A 25,843-nucleotide genomic window follows, 5' to 3' on the forward strand; every position below is an offset into this window, starting at 1 on the left:
AACTCAAAGCTGACAGGGTTTCTAGAACACACACACACGAGGGCTGAGGAATAAAAATGACAGATGACACAGCAGAGATATCTAGAACAGCACATTTTTCTGAAGTCACATGTTTGTGTTCAGCTGCAATTTTGTGTTCATTTCTCAATTTTCCTTCATTTTCTTTCTTTCTATATAGATAAAACATACATATAAAGCTGTTGCCTAGGCCCATGCAGATGTTATAGCTTACTATACTGGGTGCAAACTTTATAGGGCTTATTTACACACACTACGTGCAACTACAGGCACATACGTGTACAACCTTTATTCCCCTAGAGATAACAACATATATACCCCTTTACACCTCTCTGTTTTTCTAAATGTCACTGTACCTTGCCCCAGTTCCTGCTAAAGTGAATCAAGCTCTGATTGGATATAAGGCGGTCACGCAATGGTGCTCCCATAGTAAAAAGTATTGAAAAAGTTTCATTGTATTCCAGCAACAATTGAGTAAAGTTTGGCTGAGCAGTGAAATGCAGCAGGGTTTACAATCCCTTTATGTTGTCATTTATTTCTTTTTGCTGGAAGGTACCGTAATTTAGTGCTTGGGGAACACAGCATGATTCCTATCAAGCAGATAAAGGGATAGTACTTGGTGTATCTAGGCAATACAAGGGTTAATGTTGCCTATATAGTATGACCACAATTCAAAGTTTTGGATATTGTGTATATAATTTCATGGCCAGGACAGCTGTCTGGCAGCAATCTGCTCACAAGCTTCTGTTGTACAAGACAGCTAACAGTTCCCAATACACTGGGCAAATATCCCAAACATGACAAGTGCCTTCATACCAAAAGGATATTTTTTTTTTTCATTTAGTCCATGTGTCCCAATGTCTGCTCTGAGAACACTCTGTTATAGACATGAGGTATCTGAAATGATACATATTATTTAGGGATGCACTAAATCCAAGATTTGTCCTTTTTCAGCAGGATTTGGATTCCGGCAAATTCACGTGTCTGCCTGAACCGAACCCTTAAAATCACATGACTTTTCATCATATAAACACAGAAGTTGACATTTTTTAGCCACGCCTTGCGCACGGTTCTCTTTAACGCTTCCATAGCCAAATATGCATATACCAATTAGGTTTTGGAGTCAGTTCTGTATTCCGATGAATCTTTTACGAAGGATTCGGGGTTTGCCCGAACCCCCAAATAGTGGATTCACTGCATCCCTAATATTATTTGTGTTTATATAAAGGCCTGTGTACAAAGCTCCTGGGGAGGCCTTACCTTGGCAGCAGCCGTTACTGCAGCACTGGCAGCCACATTGAGACCCCGCTTGCCGAAATGAACCAGCGCATCGTAGCTGCGATCTTTGGCCTGCAACAGACACTCGTCGATTTCCTAGAGTGGAGAGATAAAGCCAATAAATATAAAGTGGATCCTGTTCTGCAGGCAAATACACCGAAGGAACCAAGTTCCTGGGTCTGACACATTCTCTACAAACTCACCTTTTCTTTAGATGACAGCGTCGGATGAACAAACTTCCGATAGAGGAGGCTGGACCCCTTTGTGTACGGCGACAGCAACCAAGCTACAAAGGCTATCTTAAGCTCATAATAGAATGGAAACCTGCAATTATATGAGGTACAGAAGTCTGGCATAGTTATATTACTGACAAGAAACTTTCTTATGCAGGATAAATAGGAAAGATGGGCAGACTGCTTTCTCGTTAGCAGGGTCGCTGACCCCAGCAATCAAATGGGTTTATAAATTACTCATTGAAGTGAGGCAAATTTAAAAACCTGTAATTAAAAATTAAGACAAACTGAGGTTGTTTATCACAACTGCCAAGTCCTCCGCTGTGGAGCACAACAAACCTTGGTATTTACAGCCAGACAGTGGGCAAATACAGGGTCGGACTGGGGGGTGAAGGGCCCACCGAGGCTCCCGTGCCAGGGGCCCTGCAGGTGCCCCTGCCGCTCCCCTAAGCCCCCTTGCAGAGCCCCCCACCCGACGTCCTCCCCCGAGCACTTAAATTTAGCACGTAAAGGGGGGAGCGGTCGGGCAGGAGGAGCGCCAGCAAAGGGCTGGGACCCACTAGGGCCAGGGCCCACCGGGATTATTCCCGGTGTCCCGGCATCCCAGTCCGACCCTGGGCAGGGCAAATAAGAATGATAGTTGAAGAAACCATAAAAAATAAGGGGAGAAAGGAAGAAGAAAAAAAGAACAAATAAGAAGATGGAAAAAGTGCAAATGGAAGTTAGGAATTAATATAAAAGCAGTTGGCAGTCCTGTTGGTCAGGTTCAGTATCTGGGTACATCACTTACCAACAGAGGAAAAGGTCTGTGAAAGTTTCTACGGTCATAAAAAGTGCAAATATGATCCAGTACATCATCCATTTCACCTAGGAAGAGAATGAGAGAACACGTACTGACCTGGCTGAGATACTACTCTTACTGCCAAACATAAAAACAATTTTGGGGAACAAGAACTTTTCGGCACAATCCAGAAAGCAAAAAGATTGCAACCATGTGGTTTAATCCTCCACATTAGTCTTCCTGGGAAGTATTAAATGTGATATCAACCCCTCTGGCTTTATTGTGCACCCCTGAATAAAGGTGGTGGTGCAATGGTATCCCGATATGCCCACCTACAGTGGGTGATATTGGGCTAATTCGATCTTTGGGCCTAGGGCCAAACAATCAAATTAAAATGGCTACATGGCTGTATATATGGGCTGTTGGACCAAGGACCATATTGGCTCAATGATCCAACAGGAAAATCAAACCTGCCTGGTTGAGATCTGCACAATTTCAGGCCAGATGACGGTCGGGTAGGCCCACTGGGGGTGCCATACAATATTCATTATTCAGACTGGCTTTCAAACTACTGCCTGGTGGCTAGTAAGAGAGACCCCATCTAATGTCAATCCCAAACTGGTGAGCTGCTGAACAAAAAGTTACATAATTCTAACTCTAATAATAATAATAATAATACCAGCTACAAACCCTGTACATAATCAAAGGCCCTAAGTTTGCTCCTACCTATAAGATGTTTGCTTTTAAACAGGTGACCATAAAATGCTACCTGTTGATTGGTTACTAGGGGTTACTGCTCCTGGCCAAACTTGATACCTTTTAATACATTACCCCAAAAATGTTATGAAGTGTTAATGTGGCCATTAGTCAATACACAGACACATTTTATAACAGCAACAACCATGATAGCCAAAAGGAAGATGAAATAATAATAATCCTCCCCAGACTACATTAACAAGCACATTATATAAAATGTATTTTGCTTTCTATCTGCACATCCAGGTGTCTGCACTCATACAAGTAAACACACTTTTAGAAAGAAAAATACATATTGGCGTTATTAATGGCGTCTGTGCCAGAGGCAGGTCTCGTCTCTATGTTCCCTAAGGCCAGGCAAATGTATCCATGAGAAACCGAGCTGCACATCTGCTGAGAGATGGACTCTCTGAATAATCAGCAGCTTCAAACTAATGATAAGTCAAACTAGTAGCCCCCAGCCATGAACATGATCCGTCTAAACATGTCACAGGTCTTCTGCATCCATGGAGCTGCCTGTGGGCCTGTCTGGCTTGGGTTATTGCCGTCATGTATATAACTTATATATAGAACTCTTGTGATTTAATCTTCACACTGGGATTCTGCTTAATTGCTCTCCCCATCACTTAAAGGGGTGCTTCACCTTTAGGTTAACTTTTAGTATGTTATAGAATAGCCTATTCTTAGCAACTTTTCAGTTTATTTGAATTATTCCTTAATTGCCTTCTTCCAGCGTTCAAATGGGGGTCACTGACCCCTGCAGCCAAAAAAGCTGCTCTGTGAGGTTCCAGTTTTATTGTCATTGTTATTTTTGGTTACTTATCTTTCTATGTATGGCCTCCTCTATTGATATTCCAGTTTCTCTTTCAAATCACTGCCTAGTTGTTAGGTTAATAGGGATGAGCAAGTGATATCCATTAAAGGGCATGTAATACTATGCATACAAAGTATATTTGCCCACCAGCCTTACCCAGTCTGGGCATAGGGCCTTGCAAGTCCTGGCACAGGAATAGAAACAGTCAGAAAAAAGCGGATTATCAGCTCCATGTCATCAGTAGCATGAAACTAACCCTCAAGAAAGCTTCCCATTACAAATAGGGATGCACAGAACCCACTTTTTAGGGTCTCGCCGAACCCCCCATAATGAATTCTGCAGAATCATTATCTTCAGCCGAAACTGAATCCTTCAAAAAAAAAAAAAAGGCTGGATTCGGCCCGAATCCCAAACTGAATCTGGGATTTAGTGCATCCCTAATTACAAATTTGTATAATTATTTGTATAATAATGATTGAGGAATTGATGATCTCGGTAGGCCACTGTCCCATGGAGGTTCCAGACTCTCAAAGGCAAGGTTCTTCCATTAATAGGAACCTCTCTGACCTTTCCCAACTGCTAGGGTTCCTCTTCAGTGCTTTCTAACGTATAGGGGGCCAATTAATTCTCATACAGAGGGTCTATATTATAGTAAAATGATGAAGCCGTACAATGAAGTCTATGGAGCTTTAAAGCAGACTGGGGGCCATTAAAATCATTTGGAGGGCCACATCCAACCCACGGGCCTCCAGGTGGAAAGCTCTAGATATCCGTGTCGAGGAAAATAAAGAAATAAACTACTTACATATTCTTTAATATCCTTTGACTTCACAGCCTTGTAAGAAAAATAGGCGGGATACAGAGTACCGAATATCAGCCTGGAAAAAAAGCAAAATAATCAAAGTTGATTTCAGTGGGATAAAATATATCATATGTATACTATACGCACTTACTGTGGGACAATTATTTTGGGGAATACCGTATATACTCGAGTATAAGCCGATCTGAATATAAGCCGAGGTACCTAGTTTTACCTAAGAAAACTGGAAAAACTTATTGACTCGAGTATAAGCCTAGGCATCCATTTCTTTTAACACACCTGCACACTAGCTTGTGTCCGAGTAGTAAGGGCAAAGTAGTAAGGGCAGCGCCGGATTACTTGTCTAACCGGCCAACCATCTAAATGTTATCATTTAGATGGTTTGAATGTAGCAATACAGTGATATCCCGGCTCCTGCAATGGCTGCTGTCTGTACCACAAGCACAATCACACACAAAACCAAAACAGTCTATCTGGGTTGTATAAACATAATCATTTCTTGGTCTGCACACTCCTTTAGGGATATGGTACTTAAGGTGTTTTGATTTCCGCGTGCCACCACAACTCTTTCTATTCTTACGCCAGTAAATGTTTATGGGTGACGTGATTACATGTTAAATGTTACTCAAGCACTTCCTCTTGTAGTTACCAGAGAACTGCCTGGGAAATGTTTTGGTGCTTTTAAGTAACAGAGATTAATATAGCTGTTGTGCCATATTATTATTATCCCACTCGAACCCCACCCCCCATGCAAAGGCAGTCCGTATTACCTCTCGACAGACATCGGGCGCGTACCGGGCATTCGCCGCGCGCACACACGTGTGCGGCGTGACACTCGTGCGTGCGCGCCGAATGCCCGGTACGCGCCTGATGCCTGTAGAGAGGGAATACGGGCTGCCTTTGCATGGGGGGTGGGGTTCGAGTGGGATAATACAACAGGAATGCTCTGGACGCGCCCGATGGCTGTAGAGAGGGAATACGGGCTCCCTTTCGTACTTGCCTCGAGTATAAGCTGAGGGTTCCTTTTTAAGCACATTTTGTGTGCTGGAAAACTCGGCTTATACTCGAATATATACGGTATGTTACCTTTAATATAAACCTAATTAATGCAGTCATTTCGTAAATGTTATCCAACATTAAGGATATGAACCAGTTACTGATTTAATACCCAGCTGCATCATGACCATTAGACCTATTATATATGGAAGGTGTAGCCAGTTATGCCACAATAAATATGTCTTGCCCCAGAGGGGGGGAGGTTTGGAATATATTTTGCAGGAGGAGTTGTTAGAAGAGTCAGAGATGCATTGTGGGCAGCAGGCTCATTAATGTGCAGTGGTTACGTTTGGTTTATTGATGATACTATATCAAACCCCACATCTCCGCATAAGCTGGCAGTTGTGGCAAGCTTGTTGTTATCCAGCATTTTGCAGTTTATGTCTCAGCAAAACAACGATAATTTCCATTAAGAGCCACACAGAAAAGATACTGTTAGAATGAGCCTGAACAATCTTCTCCAGGGCCCTGCCAGTACTAAGTGCAGAGATGTGCCAGGGTCACTCTAGTATCACACCATCTCCATACATTCCCAGTTATCCATAACATACACAGAATGTAGGCCATTTTTACCATCCCATCCCACACATTGGGCAACCATTAGCACCAACCATTGTGTTCCAGGGAAGTGTAAGCCAATGAAGTTGACAAATAACCTTACTCATGCTCTAAACTGGGCCCTGGTCGGCCTGGAGAGACCTTTCTTAATGGGGAGGCAAAGAGGAGAGTGCCTGCAGGGCAGCAGACAAAGGAATAGTGGAGAGATATTAATGTGACATTAAAGCGAGATCACAATAGTTTGTTATTGGTGCCTCCCAGACTGATGGCAATTAGGGAGTTGGAACTGCATAAAAAAACAACCTCCTACTGCATTTTCCCCTCATTCTTTCATCTCTTTTCTTTGATCTGCATCTCCCACATCAACTCCGTAACATATGCTGTGAGATACAGTGTGAAATCATTGTGTGCCAGGCAAAGTAAGGGAGGTGCCAGCCCATGAGATATCACAGAGGATGCGGGATTAAAGCAAAGTGAACAGACTGCTACATTTATCCTGAGCTTTGGGATACTTTCTGCATTCTTCACAGAATACTGGGAACACACTGAGCAAACTGGCAATGCCAATGTCAGTGTAATGCATTGTTATTCCTTCTTGCCCAGATTGCTGTTTTTCATAAACCCGTGCCCTGTTATTGGTATTACCTGGCTCAGAGTAAATCCATGTTGATAGCAAAACAATTGTACTAAGGTCATTTCATGCTTTCAGTAGGTTTATTTGTTCCTAGGTGAATCATATTACAAAAAAGATTAAACCCCTTTTAAGGATCTCTCAAGCGTTCTATACAGTCAACCAACACCTGTAATAGAACACTTCATGCTGTTTGGCACAGAAAAGCACCAGGGTGCATTATCCATTACTACTTACAACTTTCCTTTATGTTGAAAAACTGTGCAATAATGGCACCCAGTGAAACTAGACATCTGCCTTCCCCTAAGAACTACCTGCCAACTGCTACCATATCACTGCCTAATGTGCTGCTGCCGCCCCCAGATGCCATGGCAAATGAATCTGGGTGTAGTGGCACCCACTCTAGTTACCAGTGATGGCACAGAGGAAGCTTTTAAATAGTGAAGAACAGGGCAGGAACTTCCCAACCAGCGCCTTCTCCACCTGGTTTAAACTCGGGTACTTTTTTACCAGCACTGCCCACTATGGTGATGATGTCTATTGGACCTAGGACAAGTCTAGACTGGGAGTCAAAATAGGCCCTGGCATTTCAAGTACCCAGAGGCCCAAACAGCGCCCCAGCAGCCCAATAAATAGTGACTGTCTGTGGCATCTTACAGCAGCCCCTCTGGCATTTGCCTGAACCCACAGATTGCCAGTCCAGGTCTGGCCAAGGAGGCCAAGTCCAACACTATGGCAGCTTTAGATCTATGGCTGTCACTTTCCAGTAGCAGGGATTACTAAACAGCTTGAACATTCCACCAGTAGCACAAGCTGGAGAAAGCTCCTACTTTCCATCACATGAAGTAGCAATGCAATACAATAGATTGTAATATGAGAGACATTTACTGAGCTTTCTCACTGTCACTGCCTCTTCTCTATCTGCCCTTGCTGTGCAGCAGCTTCATCCTATCCGTATTGCTTTTGTTCATGCTCACGGCAAAGCATTTCATTATTTATCTGACAGTAAAGCCAGCACATGTTTATTCATAGGCAAGATGAGCTCACTGAGGCCTGATTCACTGTGTATGGACCCAAACTTGCTGCAGACATGGCCTGGGCTTATTGTTCTCATGGTGCCATGGGCAGTAATAAAATAAATGAATATGTGTTCTACGGATTACTCTATGTGACTCACCATTACTGGAAGAATATGCCCGAAATGTGGGGTGTATTCATTTACTGGCATTCTATTAACCGACAGGGGGGGGCACGTGGCTTCTTTCTCATTACAGTAATCACAACATTTCCTCCCGATGCCACAAATGGAAGAGAGCGGAGACTGGGAGCTGAATTTATTACCATTTCTGCCTAGTAACAAATTATTCAGTTGGAAATGAACTGTCTGCAGCATAACATTCTGGTTTTTAACCATCGCTGTACTGCTAAGGATGATAGTTTTACATAGGTTAAAAACTAAAGGGAATTCCCATAATGCCTTGTATGCTTCTTTACAGAAGGCAAGAGTCAGAATCAGCAGTGCAGGGCTGCGCTGGCCTTCCTAGCCTGGCGTCCCCTTACCTTTGTGACCGTGATTAAGGTTCCTTGTCCTTTTCTAACAGATACAGGGTGGCAGAAATAAGTCTATTATCACGCTAGGTACCCAGGTTAGTAAGGCACCAGGATAACGCAGTACTTAGGGCAACGCCCTACGTTCTACCCAAGGCAGTTTCACAAAATCCTATTTTAATGTGTCACATGGACACTCAATAAATTGATTTTAGATCATTTCACTTCAGCCTGCCAATTTATTAATGCAATGCAGCAAAAAAAAACTGAATTCCCCCTCTCTATTGACCTACCTGTGTCTGTACTTACTGCTTCTAACCCCACATCGCCAGGCATTAAGGGGATACAGGCAATGCAGTGACACGTGCTAATTGTGCTTCAGCTCTGTTAACCACTTTCAACCAACCAGCAGGTAAAATGCGCTATCTAAAAACAAACATCCCTAGTGCCAACAAATTATGCAGCGCTTCACAATAAATTTAAACAGGGATCTTAAAAAGTTTAACAAACAAGGGTATAGAGAGCAACAATAGGATCAGAGGGCCCTGCTCGCAAGAGCTTATAATCTACAGGGATGTAACTACCTGGTTTATTTCTCTGCTATGAAACCCTGGGCCACCTATGTTCCAGCTTCACCCAGTTTAGTTCCACTTTAGCCTTCGGCCTGGCTAAGGGTTTCACCCTTTATAGACTCACATTGACTCCAAGCATCATTTTCACTGGTCAGGCTGGTAATATTTTAGCCAGGTGGCGACCCTGGAAGCAGGGCCTGTAGGTTTAAAATATGCTGGTTGTTCTTATATTACTGGTAAGTGCCAGCTGTGGTTGGACTTAAGTGCTCATCATTCAAGGTTCATACAAACCCTGTAGGTCTCACGTTGGCCTAGTCTAGATACATTTATACAGCATGGATCTTTGTAAATGAGACGCAGCTACAGAATCCGATGTTATCACTGCAGCCTATATACAAGCCAGAGCACATTTTGCAGCTGTACAGTAAAGCAGGAGATAAACAATATAAATAACAGTCCATACAGAAAATGCCTGTGATCTGCCTTTATGAAAAGGGCACTGTGGGTAAGAAAAGCACCCGAGATCCTTGGACAAGTCGTTCTGATAAAGTGCTTTGTGCAGACAGGGCAAAGGAGGTGAAGCATCCTGCGAGGCGTAAATCCAATCATCTGCTGCATGTGAAATCCTCAGCCAGTGGGGAAGAATTAGATTTCACTGGCTGCAACTGTTCCCTATGCGCCATTGCCACACAGCACTTCTTATAGCTGTGATTTGATTGGTTCAGTTAAAGGGGATTTAATTAGAATGGTGAGAGGCAAATGGAGATGTGGGGGTTTCAGTCCCACACCAACCTGCAGGCCTTGCTCAGACTTGGATTCCAGTCTAATTGCCACCGGGACTCATATATCCACTGACTTTCTGACTATTGAAGATATACTTTAGTCTCAAGTGTTCAATGTGCCCAGTTGGATGATAAATCATAAACATTAGTCCGGCCAACTGCCCTGGAAACTAATGGGGAGCAGCTCTGGGCACAATGTGCCACAGCCCTTACAGAAGCTGAAGAAAGTAGTCATGGGAAATTGGCCAGTAGCACACTTGGCAATCAAACAACTGCTCAGTGCTTCTAGCTAATATTTACTAACATAGCTGCAACTCTGCTCTCACCCTGTGGATACAGTACTGTGAGCTGCAGAGGGTTGAACCTATTGTGTCTCTGTATGAACTGACAGGCATTTATTCCCCCTTATTAGCTGAGGCACATACCTTTGCTCCCTTTTGGTCAATAGTTTTTGCATTGAATGGTTTCAAGCTCCCTTTAAAGTCCAACATTTGCCCATGACACCCCATAGACTGTAATGGTAGCCATACATGGGCAGATTTAAAATGCTGATTCAAGTCCTTTAGACCAATGTGGCAGCTTATCTGCCCATGTACAGGGCACCCCGACAGGACCCCCAATCAATATCTGGCTGCAAATCAGGCAGGTTGATTTTCCCATCAGATCTGGGGCCGCATCAGCTCGTTGACGGCCCCTATACCTGTCATTTTAATTTGATCATTTGCCCCTAAGGCCAAACTATGAAACTAGCCCAATATCGCCCACCTTAGGTGGAAATTAACGTGTGTGGCCACCTTAACGCAGCTAGGAAATGATATATGCAGTACGGCAGATACTACCCGCTGCCCCACCACCAGCACCCAACCCTAACCCAGCACGTCTCCGAATTTATAGACTCACACCCGCCCTGATATGACATCACAGAAGGGGGCGTGGTCAAGCAGCCGCGAGTCTGCATATCCAACGTCACGTAGGTTTATATTTGTATCAGTGCAAGAGGTAAAATCAATGGAAATTAATATGCAATCCTAGCCCTAACTATAGTCCACTGAGCCAAATACATGCTTAGGTCTCTGATATCCAAACACCAGAGAGGGCTGCTATATTATATGTATAAATACAGCAATAATATGGTTACCCACTTCTTTTGTAATAATCCCAATAAAAATTTATTACACAAGGGGCCATGTTCATTTCAGTTACATTCAATATTTGTACTTCCAATATTTATGCATTTTATAAGTTCAGTGGTTTTGTTTGCCCTGCCTTAGCTAATCTCCCTTATGTCTTCCTCTCTCATACCTAAACCAGTCACAGACCTCGCCTAGCAGCAGTGCAGTAAAGGAACCTTCCAAATAAGGCTAAACCTTTCACACTACTTTATAAAGTATTACACAATGTTTTCCAATAAAGGTAATCATTTCTTACACAGACAACAGTATGCCTTTAAACAATTCTGCTTTTCCAAGCAGGCCGCAAACAGGAGGAGTTATTATGGGCATAGCTGATAAACAGAGCCCCTCTCAAGCCTTGGCAGTCATTTTGTTTGCTGTACAAAGAGCTGGAAAGTTTAACCACAGAGACAGAAAGTTCAATTTAGTTGTTCCAGTGTAGCCAGTGGAAAACTTTTCTACAGAGATTTCAATTTCAACCTCTTTAATACTAAATATTAACCTTTTATACAACAATTAGAAGCCATTGTTCTATTCTGAGCACTGACTACCCAGAATGAAGCTGAGCAAAGAAATAGGGATTTAGGAGTTTATATTTGGTTAGGTTGATCATTATAGTTACATAGGGTTGAAAAAAGACCAGAGACCATCAAGTTCAACCCTTCCAAGTAAACCCAGCACACACAACCCACACCTACCAATCTATACACTCACATACATAAACTATAAATACAACTACTAATACTAACTGTAGATATTAGTATCACAATAGCCTTGGATATTATGGCAGCTCTCACTCTTAATAACTGCCAATATCCCCACATACATTGCCATATTGACCTATTGCCATATGGGTGTTATTTTACTGAACATTTAGGGAGGCATTTGGCTTTTTGTGGTTTTATAGTTTTTTTAAACCACTAATAAACTCTATTCCAATATCAGGCCTTTATCAAAAGATCCGAATTGAGAAAGCATGAAGGAAAAAAGGAATTTTGTGACTGTAATACACATTTTCTAGCAGTGTATTGAGTAGCTACAGTGAGAGAGAGGCAGCAATATAAGCAGAGACATCGGCTCACAGCAGATCATATTAAATGACTAAGCAAAAGCCGCTCTGGATCCTAATCTCACTGATGATATGGGGTTGGTGCTGGTTGAGTTGCTATATTAAAAGTACCACTGGGAAAGTGCATTATCTAAATAGGCAGCTGAAACACTATATATATATTGCATTATGGTAAAGCAATTAATACCCCATCCCTGCTGCTGTCCTGGAAGTCAGATAAAAGGGAAATTCTATGTAAAAACTGCTTTGCAGGCCTGAGGCACTGAGGTAACAGAGGGCACCTCGGTTTCGAGAAACATTTGCCCTCTTTACTTCCCCTTTAAATAATCTTGTTTATACTTTGTGTAATGTTAGGAGGGCAAAGAAATCAGTGAAAGCATTTTGTTACGAAGTGTGTCTTCATTTAGATTTAATATTAGATCCATGGAACCCAGGAAAGGAAACAGACTGTTCCTCAGCAAGCATTCCGAGATCTATCTATCCTACTCAAGGCAGCTGACTTATAGGGGTTGTTTGCCTTTGTGTTAACTTTTAGTATAATGTAGAGAGTTATATTCTGAGACAATTTGCAACTGGTCTTCATTTTTTATTTGTGTTTCTCTTTGGAATTCCAGCGGTTATGTGGTTGCTGGGGTTCAAATTATCTTATTAACCGGGGAGTGGTTTGAATGAGAGACTGGTATATGAACAGGAGAGGACCTCGATAGAAAATAAGTAATAAAAAGTAACAGTAACAGCAAAACTGTAGTCTCACAGAGCAATAGTCTTTTGGCTGCCGGGGTCAGTGACCCCCATTTAAAAGCTGGAAAGAGTCAGAAGAAGGCGGCAAATAATTGATTATAAAAAATAAATAATGAAGATCAGTTGTCAGACTGCTGACAGATCAGCCAATCTTACAGTCAGTAAAGTTATCTGAAGATGGGAGCTTAAAGATTCAGTTGGATCAGGGACCGCATCAGCTCGTTGATGCGGTCCCCAAACCGACTGCCCCATTGCCGCCATTATAATTCGATTGTTTGGCCCCAGGGCCAAATGATCGAATTAGCCTACACGCTCCCCGATATCTCCCACCCGTAGGTGGGGATATCGGGTGAAGGTCCGAGCGAGCAAGCGAGCAAATCTTAACTTGTATGGGGACCTTTACTCTTGTTGTGGCCTGTGTCTCAAGTTTAAAGATAAGAAGGAGTTCATTACACAAAGAGTTTATTTAGGAAGGGTAAATCGATTAACTGCCCTTTTTCCAATTCCCACTCTGAACCATAAAATAGGAAAATTGAAGTACTTTTATTTTTTGCCCTATTCAATGCAAAAAATATCACAAACCATGGCTATTTATTAATTGAAACACTGGCAATACCCTATCTATTGAAAAAGGAGATACATGGCCCCTTTAAGAGAAGATTCTCCTGCACAATTTGAAGAAAATGTGTCAGCGTCTCAGTACCAAATCGTATATATACAGTACATTATTACAATGAATATTTGCTTGTATATAAGTACTGAAACTGAGATGCACAGTATAGCAGGCAGAGATATACATGGCAGAATATGATATATCACCTCATTTCAGACAAAGGGATCCTGGGCCTTTACAACCGGACAGACCCAGCCCATTATTTCCATTGCATGTTATTCCACACAATATGTACCTAGATATATTCCTAATGCATTTCTCTGCCTGGGTCTGACATACAGAACAGCCACCCTTTCTCCACAGCTCCTGTGAATACTCAAGTTGCTCCTTGACCTAAATCTGCCCCAAAGGCATTTGTGAGCATCGGCGCTTAGAATAAATAATCAATCGCTGCTCTAGAACCTTCCCCCAGCCCAGCTGTCACACATAAAATGCAATATCAGTTTCCATATGTATAAAGCAGCCCCATTCTGTCTACTGTTGGACTGGGAAGAGCAATATGAGAATGTGTAACAAGGCAGCAGAAGCCATCAGAGGGCAAAGCCATTTGAGTGCACCCCCTGGTGGGGAAACAATATGTTTACATTGATGAAAAACAAAAGAGTGCCGGTCAGTACAAACATATTAACACAGTAAGTGGGGGCAGACTGGGTTATAACAGCAGATATGACAATATGATATATATATATATATAGACAAGATAAGCCATTAATAGGTGAATGCCGGTACCTATATGGTGGCATATACAGTGCCCCCCAATGTCAGCACACAGCTATATTTAGCATTTGACAGATCACCTTGCCTGCAGTGTGAGTGCAAACACAGACACACAATGAAACAAGAGAAGGCACTTACACAACCAGCCTGGATATGAGCCACGACACCATGGTGCTGGTAGGACTGAAGGCTGGGAATGCCGATGTCTCTCTCTGTCGCTTTCCTCTTCTATCTGTCAGTTGTATGGGAGCAGCTCTCAGCCATTAGTGGTTCAGGTTGGCAGATTAGCAAGTCAGCTAATGTGAGTGTGTGTGTATGCAGGGGGAGATAACACCGCTACTGGCTCAGGGACACAACAGCCAGTGCTGCATGGTTCTGTTCCTGCCTCTCCCAGTGGGTGGGTGCTGGGTGGGGGGGGGGGTGGAATCTTCTCCTGCTTGCACAGAAATGCTTGCACAGTACAAGCTACAGGAGCTAGGTGCTGGGGGGGGAATAGAGATCGCCAATCTATAAGCAGCTGCCCTGCTCCTTCACTGGTGAGCCAATTCTGGAAGGAGGGGAGAAGGCAGGGGGTGGGGTTATTGGCAGCATGCTCTGGGTGTCCCTTTAACCTGCTCTTCTCAGGCTGACAGTTAAGAGCAAGCGACAGATGCTGGATAACCCTGTGCAAAGGTGCCTCGTACATACAGCGCTGGGGGGAGGCAATGTTGCCGATCTGTATCCAGCTAGCCCAAAACCAGTGGCTAGTAGCTTAGCTATAACTATGGGCTGAGAAACAGAATAGCTGGGAAACTGCTTCCCCAAGCTAATAAGCCATAGAAATCAGCCATCAGAGGATGCTGGGAGTTGCACTAAAGGGCTGCAGGATATTCCCGGGGCTAACCACTACGCCATTGTCCTGCCCTAGGGTTACAACTCCCAACAGCTACTGCATTACAATATAAATTAATAGGTTTATATAAAAAGTATCTACCAATAACTTGTACTTTTACTAAGGGCCTTGGTACCCTCCTTCCAAGGATGTGGCTATGAGAATCCTGTATGGTTTCTTTGTATTGCACATTCCCTTTATTCTGCAAGTGGGAAAGGGAGTGTCCCAGATATCTGAGCCGCTGTAACGCCGACTCTGCTTCTGCTGGAACAGGGAATCCATTGGTTCCTCTGGAATCCGCTCCTGTCATTGTGGGCACATTTCTGCTTTTTTGGCCTGTAATTAAGGCACCTAAAAATAAATGGCAAGTCAGAAGTTTTACTCATTGGGCAGTACAGCCCCACTTTGCAGTACAGGATTTACAAAGTATATTAAGGCTCCCCTAGCTGTGTGCCGCTCTGGCATAGAAAGCGAATGGTGTGGGGCACCGAAAGGGAATGGTATAGGGCACAGAAAGGGAATGGTATGGGCACAGAAAGGGAATGGTATGGGGCACAGAAAGTAAATGGTATGGGGCACAGAAAGGGAATGGTATGGGGCACAGAAAGGGAATGGTATGGGCACAGAAAGGGAATGGTATGGGCACAGAAAGTGAATGGCATGGGGCATAGAAAGGGAATGGTATGGGCACAGAAAGGGAATGGTATGGGGCACAGAAAGGGAATGGTATGGGGCACAGGAAGGGAATGGTATGGGGCACAGAAAGGGAATGGTATGGGGCACAGAAAGGGAATGGTATGGGGCACAGAAAGGGAATGGTGTGGGGCACAGAAAGGGAATGGTATGGGGCATAGAAAGGGAATGGTGTGGGGCACAGAAAGGGAATGGTATGGGGCACAGAAAGGGAATGGTATGGGGCATAGAAAGGGAATGGTGTGGGGAACAGAAAGGGAATGGTATGGGGCATAGAAAGGGAATGGTGTGGGGCACAGAAAGGGAATTGTATGGGGCATAGAAAGGGAATGGCATGACCTTTTATTTGGCAGCCCCCCGTGCTGGCAGTCATGCCAATACACACTTGGAACATATCTTAAAAAACATAATTGGAACAATAAAGGGTTAACTATTTATTCTCTTGTTTCTAGCGTGGTGCTAAGGTCTTGATAAAGGTCAAAGAGATTGAAACGTAGACCTGTTTTAATATGTAAACACAATAAAAGTTTGATTTTTTTATAACTTTCCCAGTGTGCCACTTGCGCATTTGGAATTGTTTGTATGCAGTATTACTTGGTAGCACCTGGGTCACCTGTCTATTGCCTAAGGCAGAGGTTCCCAACCGTTAATACCTGTGAGCCACATTCAAATTGAAAAAGTGTTGGGGACCAACACAAGCATTAAAAAAGTTCCAGGGGTTCCAAATAAGAGCTATGATTGGCTATTTGGTAGCCCCTGTGTGCCCCTGGCAGCCTACATGAGCCTCTGTTTGGCTTAACACTGTGTTTTTATGCAACCAAAACTTGCCCCCAAGCCAAGAATTCAAAAAGAAGCCCCTGCTTTGAGGCCCCTGGGAGCAACATCCAAGGGCTTGGTGGGCAACTTGTTGCCCCCGAGCCAATGGTTGGGGATCACTGCCCTAAGGTGTGGAGATAATCTATACACTCACATACATACACAATAAGGTACCTACCAATCCATTTCTCTGCTCCAATATTTGGGCACAGGCACCATGTACACAGTAGTCCTGTAGGCTGGAGCATGAACTAAAAAGTAACCAACCCCACCTCCCTTTAATTTAGTATTAGACCCTACCAGAACTACCTATACACGAACTCAGCAGAAGGAAAAGAAACAATATACAGTAAGGGGCAGCAAGCCTGTACCCCAGGGGAGTAGGGACAGGGGTTTCAGCCTGAATGCCAGTAATGCTACGATGTGGGGATAGTGCCTAATTGCTCTCCTGGAAACAGAACAGCTTGATGATTCTAAACTGGAGAGCTGCTGAACAAAAAAAAAGAAATATTAAAAAAAAAACACAAATAAAAAAAATAACGGGCATTTGCAAATTGTCTAAAAATATTACGCTTTACATCATACTAAATGTCAATTCAGCAGCTTATCGTGTATGGGGCCCTCCGAAATATGACCGAAAATTGGCCAGATGTCGACTGGGGCAGGTTTGATTTTTGTGTATTTCAGAAATATACAAAGCACATCTCCACTTATGTAAACGCCCCCTACTGGTAGCTTCTGTCCTAACATATCAGCTGCCGTTTGTACCTGGGTACCTTTGGCCATGCCTGGCCCTGAGTGTCCTTCTTTGGAATCTCTTTTGTCATAATTTCTGTATATAGTGCCAGAAATAAAGCAATGCCTTACACTGATTTATAACAAACAGGAGTCCTATTATAATTTCATAAACATGGCCTTCCAATAATATGGAGGTTTCTGAAAAACGGGTTTTTGGATAACGCATCCCATACCTGTACTAATCAATTCCTGCATAACTAGTATCTATTTTATCTAATTCTGTACCTGAGTTCTGTTCTATTTTCATATAAAAACATATCTGAGATCAGAAATAGTGGGGGATATTTCAGGAAGGGTAAGTGAGTTGCTCCCCCTGCAGTCACATTTCACAGATCCAAAATGGGACAGATATTAAGCCAATGGGGTAGGATTAGGGGGAGGATAGGTGTGGATTAGAAAGATAACCCAAAAATATTCCAATTTTTATATCTGGAGTACTTGGAAAGTGTTAATATCCCATCCTGCTCAGTCTTTGATATGAGAGTGACCCTGTCCCTAGGGAACATTTAATATAAAGCAGGGCTTGCCTCCCATAGGGACATGCACCTTCCTGGCCTTAGCAAGTGCTTCAAAAAAGTGAATTCTGGGGAAATATGCAGTCTGCCCTGGGGAACAGGCCAATAGAGCAATAATATAGCTGGAGAGAGTTGTTTCTGTTTGCTTGCTGGCATCTTTTAAAGGAGACATATCCTATTAAAATGATGAATTTACTCCTCTAGATATAGAAGGATTGTGCTTAAAAAAAGTTATGTTTCGGACTGATTTATTGAGAAATTCCCCCCAAGCCCCACTAGCCCCGCCCATCTGTTCCTCTTCCTGCTGGCTGAATTCTCTGGATGTGCAGGGGGGCCGGCGGCTCTCAGTACACTGCATTGTAGGACAGGAACCAATCAGTAGCTAGGCTGACCTGATAGGGAACTGAAGCCTGTCTTTGCTTATGTGAGTGCAGGGCTGTGATTGGCTATTCCCCTCCTACTCTGCTTCCGGCAGGGACCGTTAGTACACGCCCACCCTTCATTTTAAACACCAACAGAGAACTGATAGGATCTATAGGGAGCTCCAATAAAGGCGCTATTTTTACAGATAGGATTAATTTTTAGCACAATAAAACCAGCATCATATATTATTCTTAATTGCCTACAGGGTTAGGGTTTTTCCCCTTTATCCAATATGTCTTCTTTAAACTGATATGAATGCCTGTGGATCAGTCCAAATGAATTACATTAGAAAGAGCTGTTGTAAAGGGGAAACAATCACTGACCCCGGCAGCCAATAAACTGTTGCTTTGTGACACTACAACTGTATTGTTACTTTTTATTCCTTATCTTTCTGTTTAGTCCCTCTCCTACTCATATTCCAGGCTCTCCAACCCTGACTGCCAGGGTAAATCAGAGCTCAGCTACCAGATAGCTGCTAAACTATCCAACTGGAGAATGGCTGAACAAAAAGCTAAACCAATAAATATCCACAGAACATACATGCACACCTTAAATATTTTCCAGATATAAAACACACATGTAAATAACATCCAATTGGTCTTCATTAATCATTTTAAAAGATGCTGCATGGTGCCGGCTGTACTACTGTGCATCAGTACTTATATAGCCACTCATACAGATACCTGAAAGCTTCAAAAAATGTAAAAAAAAAACCTACAAGAAATAGCCCATTCCCTTGGCCAGTCCCTTACTACATACTACATGATTTCAGCTTTGTAATCTGATCTGGTATTTTATTTGTGGTTATTATTAGCCAAATGTAATGCAATGCTACACCACAGTAATTGTGCACTTCTGCAATGTTCCAAGAGCTATGAAACAGTAATGAAAGGTTAATATGTACAAGAGACCACTAGAGGGCACTACAATACCACTTTAAGCTTCAAATTAAATAGGTTGTTCACCTTTAAATTATTTTTTAGTATAATGTAGAGAGTGTTATTCTGAGACAAGTTGCAATTGGTCTTCATTTTTATTTATTGGTAGTTTTTTTTTTTTAATTATTGTAATTTTTGTTCCGCGGCTCTCCAGTTTGGAATTTTAGCAGTAACCTGGTTACGAGGGTCCAGTTTACCTTAGTAACCAGGGAGTGATTTAAGATAGTGACTGATATATATGAATAGTAGAGGGGCTGAATAGAAAGATAAGTAATAAAAAGTAACAAAAATAATAAAATAATAGCCTCACAGAGAAATAGTTTTTTGCCTGCTGGTGTTGATGACCCCCATTTGAAAGCTGGAAAGAGACAAAGAAGGCAAATAATTCAAAAACTATAAAAGATAAAAAATGAAGACCAATTGAACAGTTGCTTCGAATTGCCCATTCTATAAAATATTACAAGTTAATTTAAAGGTGAAGTACCCCCCTAAGGGCTGCAGCTTTTGATAGTCTGTTGGCTATGGAAACACAGGGCTGAATCTCCCTGAACAGCCTTTTCACTGCCAATAAAGGGAATTGACTATGGAAAGGCCAGTGCAATGCTTCACATTCCAAAGTCGAGCAAAGTTTCTTCTTTCACCTTTTTCGCCTGTGATTCCCTTTATTGTCAGTGAAAAGGCTTTTTGGTGATATTAGTCACCCGTGGTAGCAGAGATTTGTCCCGGGCGACTAATCTCCCCATGGGACATTACCCTTAGCTTCATTTACAGAACATTATCACTAATGAGACACATATTAGCCCTCTCTGCCTTTTTTGACCATGTCCCAATCCTTATTCAAGCCTATGAGTTATTGAGCTTCAAACAGTGAGGCATGAAAGCATTGCTTATTGTGTGCACTGAACATACTTACATTTATAGTGATGAGCGGCGGCTGCCATGGTGCCTTCCCCAGCACAGCAGCTCCCCATACACCAAAGAGAAGTGATATAAAGTCTACTGATAAAAAAAAAAATAACATCAATTACAAAAATCTCAAGGAAAAATAAACAGAAGGTAAACAATTTATACATTGGGTATTATACCAAATTCTAAGAGGTAAAAAAAAGAACTGAAAGAAAGTACCAGAAAACAAACAATTTTATATATTATTATTATATATATAGCAACATCAATTTACGCAGAATAGAGGGGTACAATAGACATAACAGTTAACATGTACATTTTAACAATTCACAAAAATGGTTTGCAGTTACATTTGGATGAGGATCGGAGACACTAGGGGGAGGGCCCTGCTCGCAAGAGCTTACATTCTAAAAGGGAGGGGTGAGACATGAGGTCAGGGTACCTAGCATGGCGTTGGAGTTCATGTTGGTGTGTAAAGTGACAGTAAGTGCAGAGTGAGAGGTGAAAACCAGTGGTTAGTGAGTGTTTGGGGGAAGATTAGGGGTGCTCAGTGGGAATGGAAGCCAGTTTTGACCACTCCCCTTTTTGAAACCGCACCCACTTGAAACCACACCCATGTTATCACATGACCATACTCATATTAATGGTTGTAGTACAGCAAAAACCTGCCATACTCTGCCTGCCCTACCCTGCCTGTGTGCCATACTCTGCCTTCCCTACCCTGCCTGTGTGTGCCATACTCTGCCTTCCCTACCCTGCCTGTGTGCCATACTTGGCTGGTTTGTGCCATACTTGGCCTGTGTGTGCCATACTCTGCCTGCCCTACCCTGCCTGTGTGTGCCATACTCTGCCTTCCCTACCCTGCCTGCGTGTGCCATACTTTCACTGTGTTTGCCATTCTTGGCTGGTTTGTGCCATACTTGGCCTGTGTGTGCCATACTTGGCCTGTGTGTGCCATACTTGGCCTGTGTGTGCCATACTCTGCCTGTGTGTGCCATACTCTGCCTTCCCTACCCTGCCTGTGTGTGCCATACTCTGCCTTCCCTACCCTGCCTGTGTGTGCCATACTCTGCTTGCCCTATGATGCCTGTGTGTATGGCACACACAGGCAGCCTACAGTGACACAATGCTGGCACTGCTCCTACAGTCTGCACAATAACTATATATTAAAAAACTTTTTAATTACAGTACCACCTCAGTATATGTTCTTTTTGTAGTGTGCAGGGATTATTTGTGGGTTTCTACTGCTCCTGAGGTGTGAACAGGGGAACAATGGGGGTGATTACAGCCTGAGCCTGAGGTGTGAACACTGCAGGGGGGAACAATGCAGAGATTAAAAGGTGTGAACAGTACAGGGGATTACATTTTTAAACAATACAGGGGGATTACAGCCTGAATCTGAGGTGAGAACCATGCAGGGGGGGCAGTTAATCACAGTACTGATACCATTTAAAGCTTCCACAAGAGTAAGCCATCAAAGCAGCCAGACAGGTGGGGGGCCCACACAGAGGGGGGTCGCGGGCCACCAGTTGGACAGCACTGTTCTAGAGGATGGGTGCAGCATGTGAGAAGCCCCGGATGCGAGAGTGAGAGGAGGTGATGAGTGAGGAGGAGAGAAGGAGGTCATGTGTGGTGCGAAGGTTACGTCTGGGGGTGTAGTTGGGGATTAGGGTGGTTAAATAGAGTGAAAACATATGTGTGAAAACATTAAGTCTAATGGTGGCCATACATGGGCAGATTTAAGCTTCAATTCAGGTCCTTCAGAGCAATGCGACAGCTTATCTGCCCACGGGCCTCCCCAATCGATATCTGGCCGAAAATCAGCCAGGTGTCTGACAGCCCCTATAACCATCATTGTGATTTGATCGTTTGGCCTTAGGTGCCCATACACAGGTAGATTTAAGCTGCCGATTCGAGTCCTGTAGACTGATTTTGCAGCTTATCTGCCTGTGTGTGTTCAAACAATATGAGGATTTTTTTTTTTCAAATCTTGGTTTAAAAGAAATTGAAAACAGCCTCTTAGCTATATTTATAGTTGCAGTTATGTTTTTTAACCAATACCACTAGAGGGAGCTGTGGCACTACATATCTCTCATACACAGACAATACATTCATTAACTGAATCAGTAACTAGCTGTGTAAGGACACCAGTTAAAGAAGAGAGAAAGGGTTAAATACTAAATTATTTTTTTTTATTTCCCTTCAGTCTTGGAATTTACAGTCACAGCCAGCAAGCTGTATTTTATATACTTATTTAGTCTATTAGCAGGGCCACCATCACAAATCACAGGGCCCTATAAAATAAAATGATCTGGGCCCCCCACTCATGGGTCCTAATGGTAAAAAAGAAACATAAAGTGGTGGCCAGTGGCTCTATTGGTAAAAAAAAAAAAACACAGATGGGAACCCTAAGATATAATCACATAAGCCCGTAAAAGACAGAGCCCAGAGACCTATCTGTGACATTATTAATGGTTGCTATGTGAGGCGCATGTTGTCAATGCCAATCTTATCAGGGGTCATTTACAGACAGAAAATGTTGAAACTGAACCTAAATCTACCCTGAAAATGGAAAAGGGATCTCCCTTAAGACCCAAACCCACTGGGCCCAGGAAAACTCCCCCCCCCCACCTAATGACGGCCCTGTCTATTAGCTTTTATAAGAGTAATGATCTCCCCATCGTATGAGCTTTTTAGCTCTTTGTTTGAGTGTCAGTGGCACTGCACGTGCTCAGTGTGCTCTGGGCTGCTACTAAGAAGCTGAGCTAGTAAGTCTACAAAAACATTAACAGAAAGTGAGGTTATTAATCAATTTTCACGCAGAATGGACTGGTTTCTAATCTTCTATGTTATGTAAATTTAATTAAAATCTGCATTAAACTAGATTTTTATCCTGAATGTTATAATAAATATATAACGTATATTGTAAGTTGGTCAGACAGCCTTTCCCAACACAGTGTCCCTGTACAATGTACCAATCACACAGATGAGAACGTGCACCCAGTACTGTGCCAAGTGTGGGCAAATACAGGATCACCACGTGCCACGTAACTTCCATTCAGGGAGGCTGCCCGGGCACTCACTATGTAATCAGTAGGAAACTGATGAAAGGCCACATACCCACCTCCTAATCAGCCCAATATTATATACCCTCAGGGTCGGACTGGGCTGGCGGGACACCGGGAAATAACCCTGTGTGGCCCCCCCCTCAGGGGCCCAGCTGACCCAGACCCCATCCTTCCTGCAGTACTATCGCTCCCCTGCTGCCTTCTCTCCCCAAAAGTCTAGATGTGCAGTGGTGGTGGAAAGGGCTGTTGGCGGGGTGTGGGGGCCCCTAAAACAGCAGCCTGGTGGGCCTCAGACACCCAGTCCGACGCTGTATTCTCACACCAGGTAGAAGGCAATGTTCCCTCTATTTTCTTCCAGGCCATGTGCGCAACAATTTGTATCTTTTGTGCTCATTTGTGGGTCCGGGCAAGTACAGAAATATATGTACCAACCAAATATTTAATGTGGCCCACCGTTATCGGTTTTCTCCATGCCATAACTTGTGAAAACACCAATCTGCACTCAGCAATTATAAACAATAACAAAATACTTTTTAAAGTACAAAGCTGCCAGTTATTCAATATTAGGGTAAAAAAAATAGGATTTTTGTTATGTGATATACTATGATATAACTTGTTTGGACACGAACAAACACACATATTGGTGCAGATTCATTTCCAAAAGAAAACATGATTTTATGATTTATCACGTCAAAACTTCTGGGCAAGATTCAATTTGAGGAGAGAAAACTGTTCTCCTAATTCAGTTCCAGGTTTTTTTCTTCCATAGACTTTAACAGAGTTTTCATACATTTTTACTCCATTGTATCTGGCTCTGTAGGGAAATCTGGAATTGAATTAGGAGATAAGCCTTTCTCATATGGCCCATTAGAGGGTACATAGGTTGTGGGCTGGCTCAATATTCTGATGGGCTATAGAACATTTTACATTTGTTTCACAAGCTACTGGGGAATAGTGACACATTACATAGTGTTGAAAAAAGACCAGTGTCCATCAAGTTCAACCCTTCCAAGTAAACCCAGCACACACAACCTATACTTACCAATCTATACACTCACATACATAAACTATATATACAACCAGTAATACTAACTGTAGATATTAGTATCACAATAGCCTTGGATATTCTGCTTGTTCAAGAACTCATCCAGGCCCCTCTTATAGGCATTAACAGAATCTGCCATTACCCCATCACATACCACATTAACCCTTGGATTAACACTTATTGGATGCTAGCACATACACAGCTCTATGTTGCCTGAACCCTGACCTGCATGAGAGTCAACAAATGCAAGTGAATTACTACATTTCTGGCAAATATTGCCTGAAAAGTGCTTGCTAGGGATTTCTATGGGGTGCTTTAGGGCTGCGACACACGGGGAGATTAGTCGCGCCATCCCACCAACACCGGCACTTTACATTCTAGCCGGTGGGATGGCATTTCGGGGAGATTAGTCACCGCGTGTCACCCTCTGTATTTGGGCTACTTAATCACTAAATTACCCCATGTGTTATGGCCCTAATGGAACAAATGAGTAAATGGATTTACTTCATCTGTAAACGTGAATACAGAAAATGTTACCAATCATACTGAATATAATGATATAGGGAATAACATAAACCCCTACTGTAAAATATAAGGCTATTACAATTCACCAGGGAGCAACATGACCGTAGCCATGTGACTTTTGAATCCTTATATTTTTCAAAAGGTGGTACTTTATTATATTTATTATATAATAATAAAATACATAAATAATATATTATTTAGTATAATACACAAGTTTCAGTGAGTTATGTGACATAAATGACATCACTAAGCAACATTTATAAGGATATAAGGGGATGCTGATCTTTTGCAAGGTCCATTGGGGCTTTACAGTGGGTAAAGTCCATATTTTGCAATCAGTTTCTGAAATATTCCTTTATATTTTAAAAGTAAATTTGGGGTTTTAAGTCACAGAGTATGCAATAAGGGAGAGGTGAGGGGGGATGAAGCAGGCCAGTTAAGGGTTTTTTTTTTTATAGCTGGGGGGTGTAGTTCTCCTTTAAAATGCTAACTCCTTTCCAAATTAAATATCAAACCAAAATTCTTTATTTGTATTAAAACATTCATACCAGCTGTCAATCATATATTGCCTGCCCTGTCTTTATGCATACAGGTGGGGCAGGCAATTACTTTCACTTTCCATTCTGCACTTTCGCTGCATTTCCAATGCATTAGCATGGGCATTTAGTCCCCCATTCTAGTGCAGAAACATGATTTTAAGATGATGCAAAGGTGGCCATGTACCATTGCAATATAAGTCGTTTATATAGTGTAAGTGAAGTTTATTTTTCTTGACTACAACAATTGAAAAGGACTTGGAATTGTTTCTTAGGGTGACATGCCGTCAACTAGTCAGTTTCTGCATTTTAGATGCAATTGTTCTTTTTGGGAGATATACGATTCACAGACAAAGATCTTTCAATCTAAATTAAAATCATGTGGTTACTCCAGTGATTTAATCGATGTGGCTTACAAGAGAGCATGTTGCGTTGCGTGTTAGCAAAAAAACTAGTTTGAATTCGCCTATTTATTTTAGAAAGGAATATA

At 42.6% G+C, this 25,843-nt stretch overlaps 1 protein-coding gene across 5 annotated transcripts in view; it reads right to left on the reverse strand.

The window, feature by feature from the left end:
- reep1 (receptor accessory protein 1) overlaps positions 1-14,753 on the reverse strand; it is a 38,705-nt gene extending 23,952 nt beyond the window's left edge. For all 5 annotated transcript variants that reach the window (XM_004911283.4, XM_004911281.4, XM_002937279.5 and 2 more), the window contains exons 1-5: positions 14,358-14,753; positions 4,686-4,758; positions 2,320-2,396; positions 1,500-1,620; positions 1,279-1,392 (exon numbers count right to left, since the gene is read on the reverse strand). In XM_004911283.4, coding sequence (XP_004911340.1) covers positions 1,279-1,392; positions 1,500-1,620; positions 2,320-2,396; positions 4,686-4,758; positions 14,358-14,389 — 417 coding nt within the window. In that variant the 5' untranslated portion in view covers positions 14,390-14,753. The remainder of the gene's footprint in view (positions 1-1,278; positions 1,393-1,499; positions 1,621-2,319; positions 2,397-4,685; positions 4,759-14,357) is intronic.
- Positions 14,754-25,843: the final 11,090 nt, after the last annotated feature.

Source organism: Xenopus tropicalis, chromosome 1 (genome assembly GCF_000004195.4).
Source record: "Xenopus tropicalis strain Nigerian chromosome 1, UCB_Xtro_10.0, whole genome shotgun sequence".
Lineage (NCBI taxonomy): Eukaryota > Metazoa > Chordata > Amphibia > Anura > Pipidae > Xenopus > Xenopus tropicalis.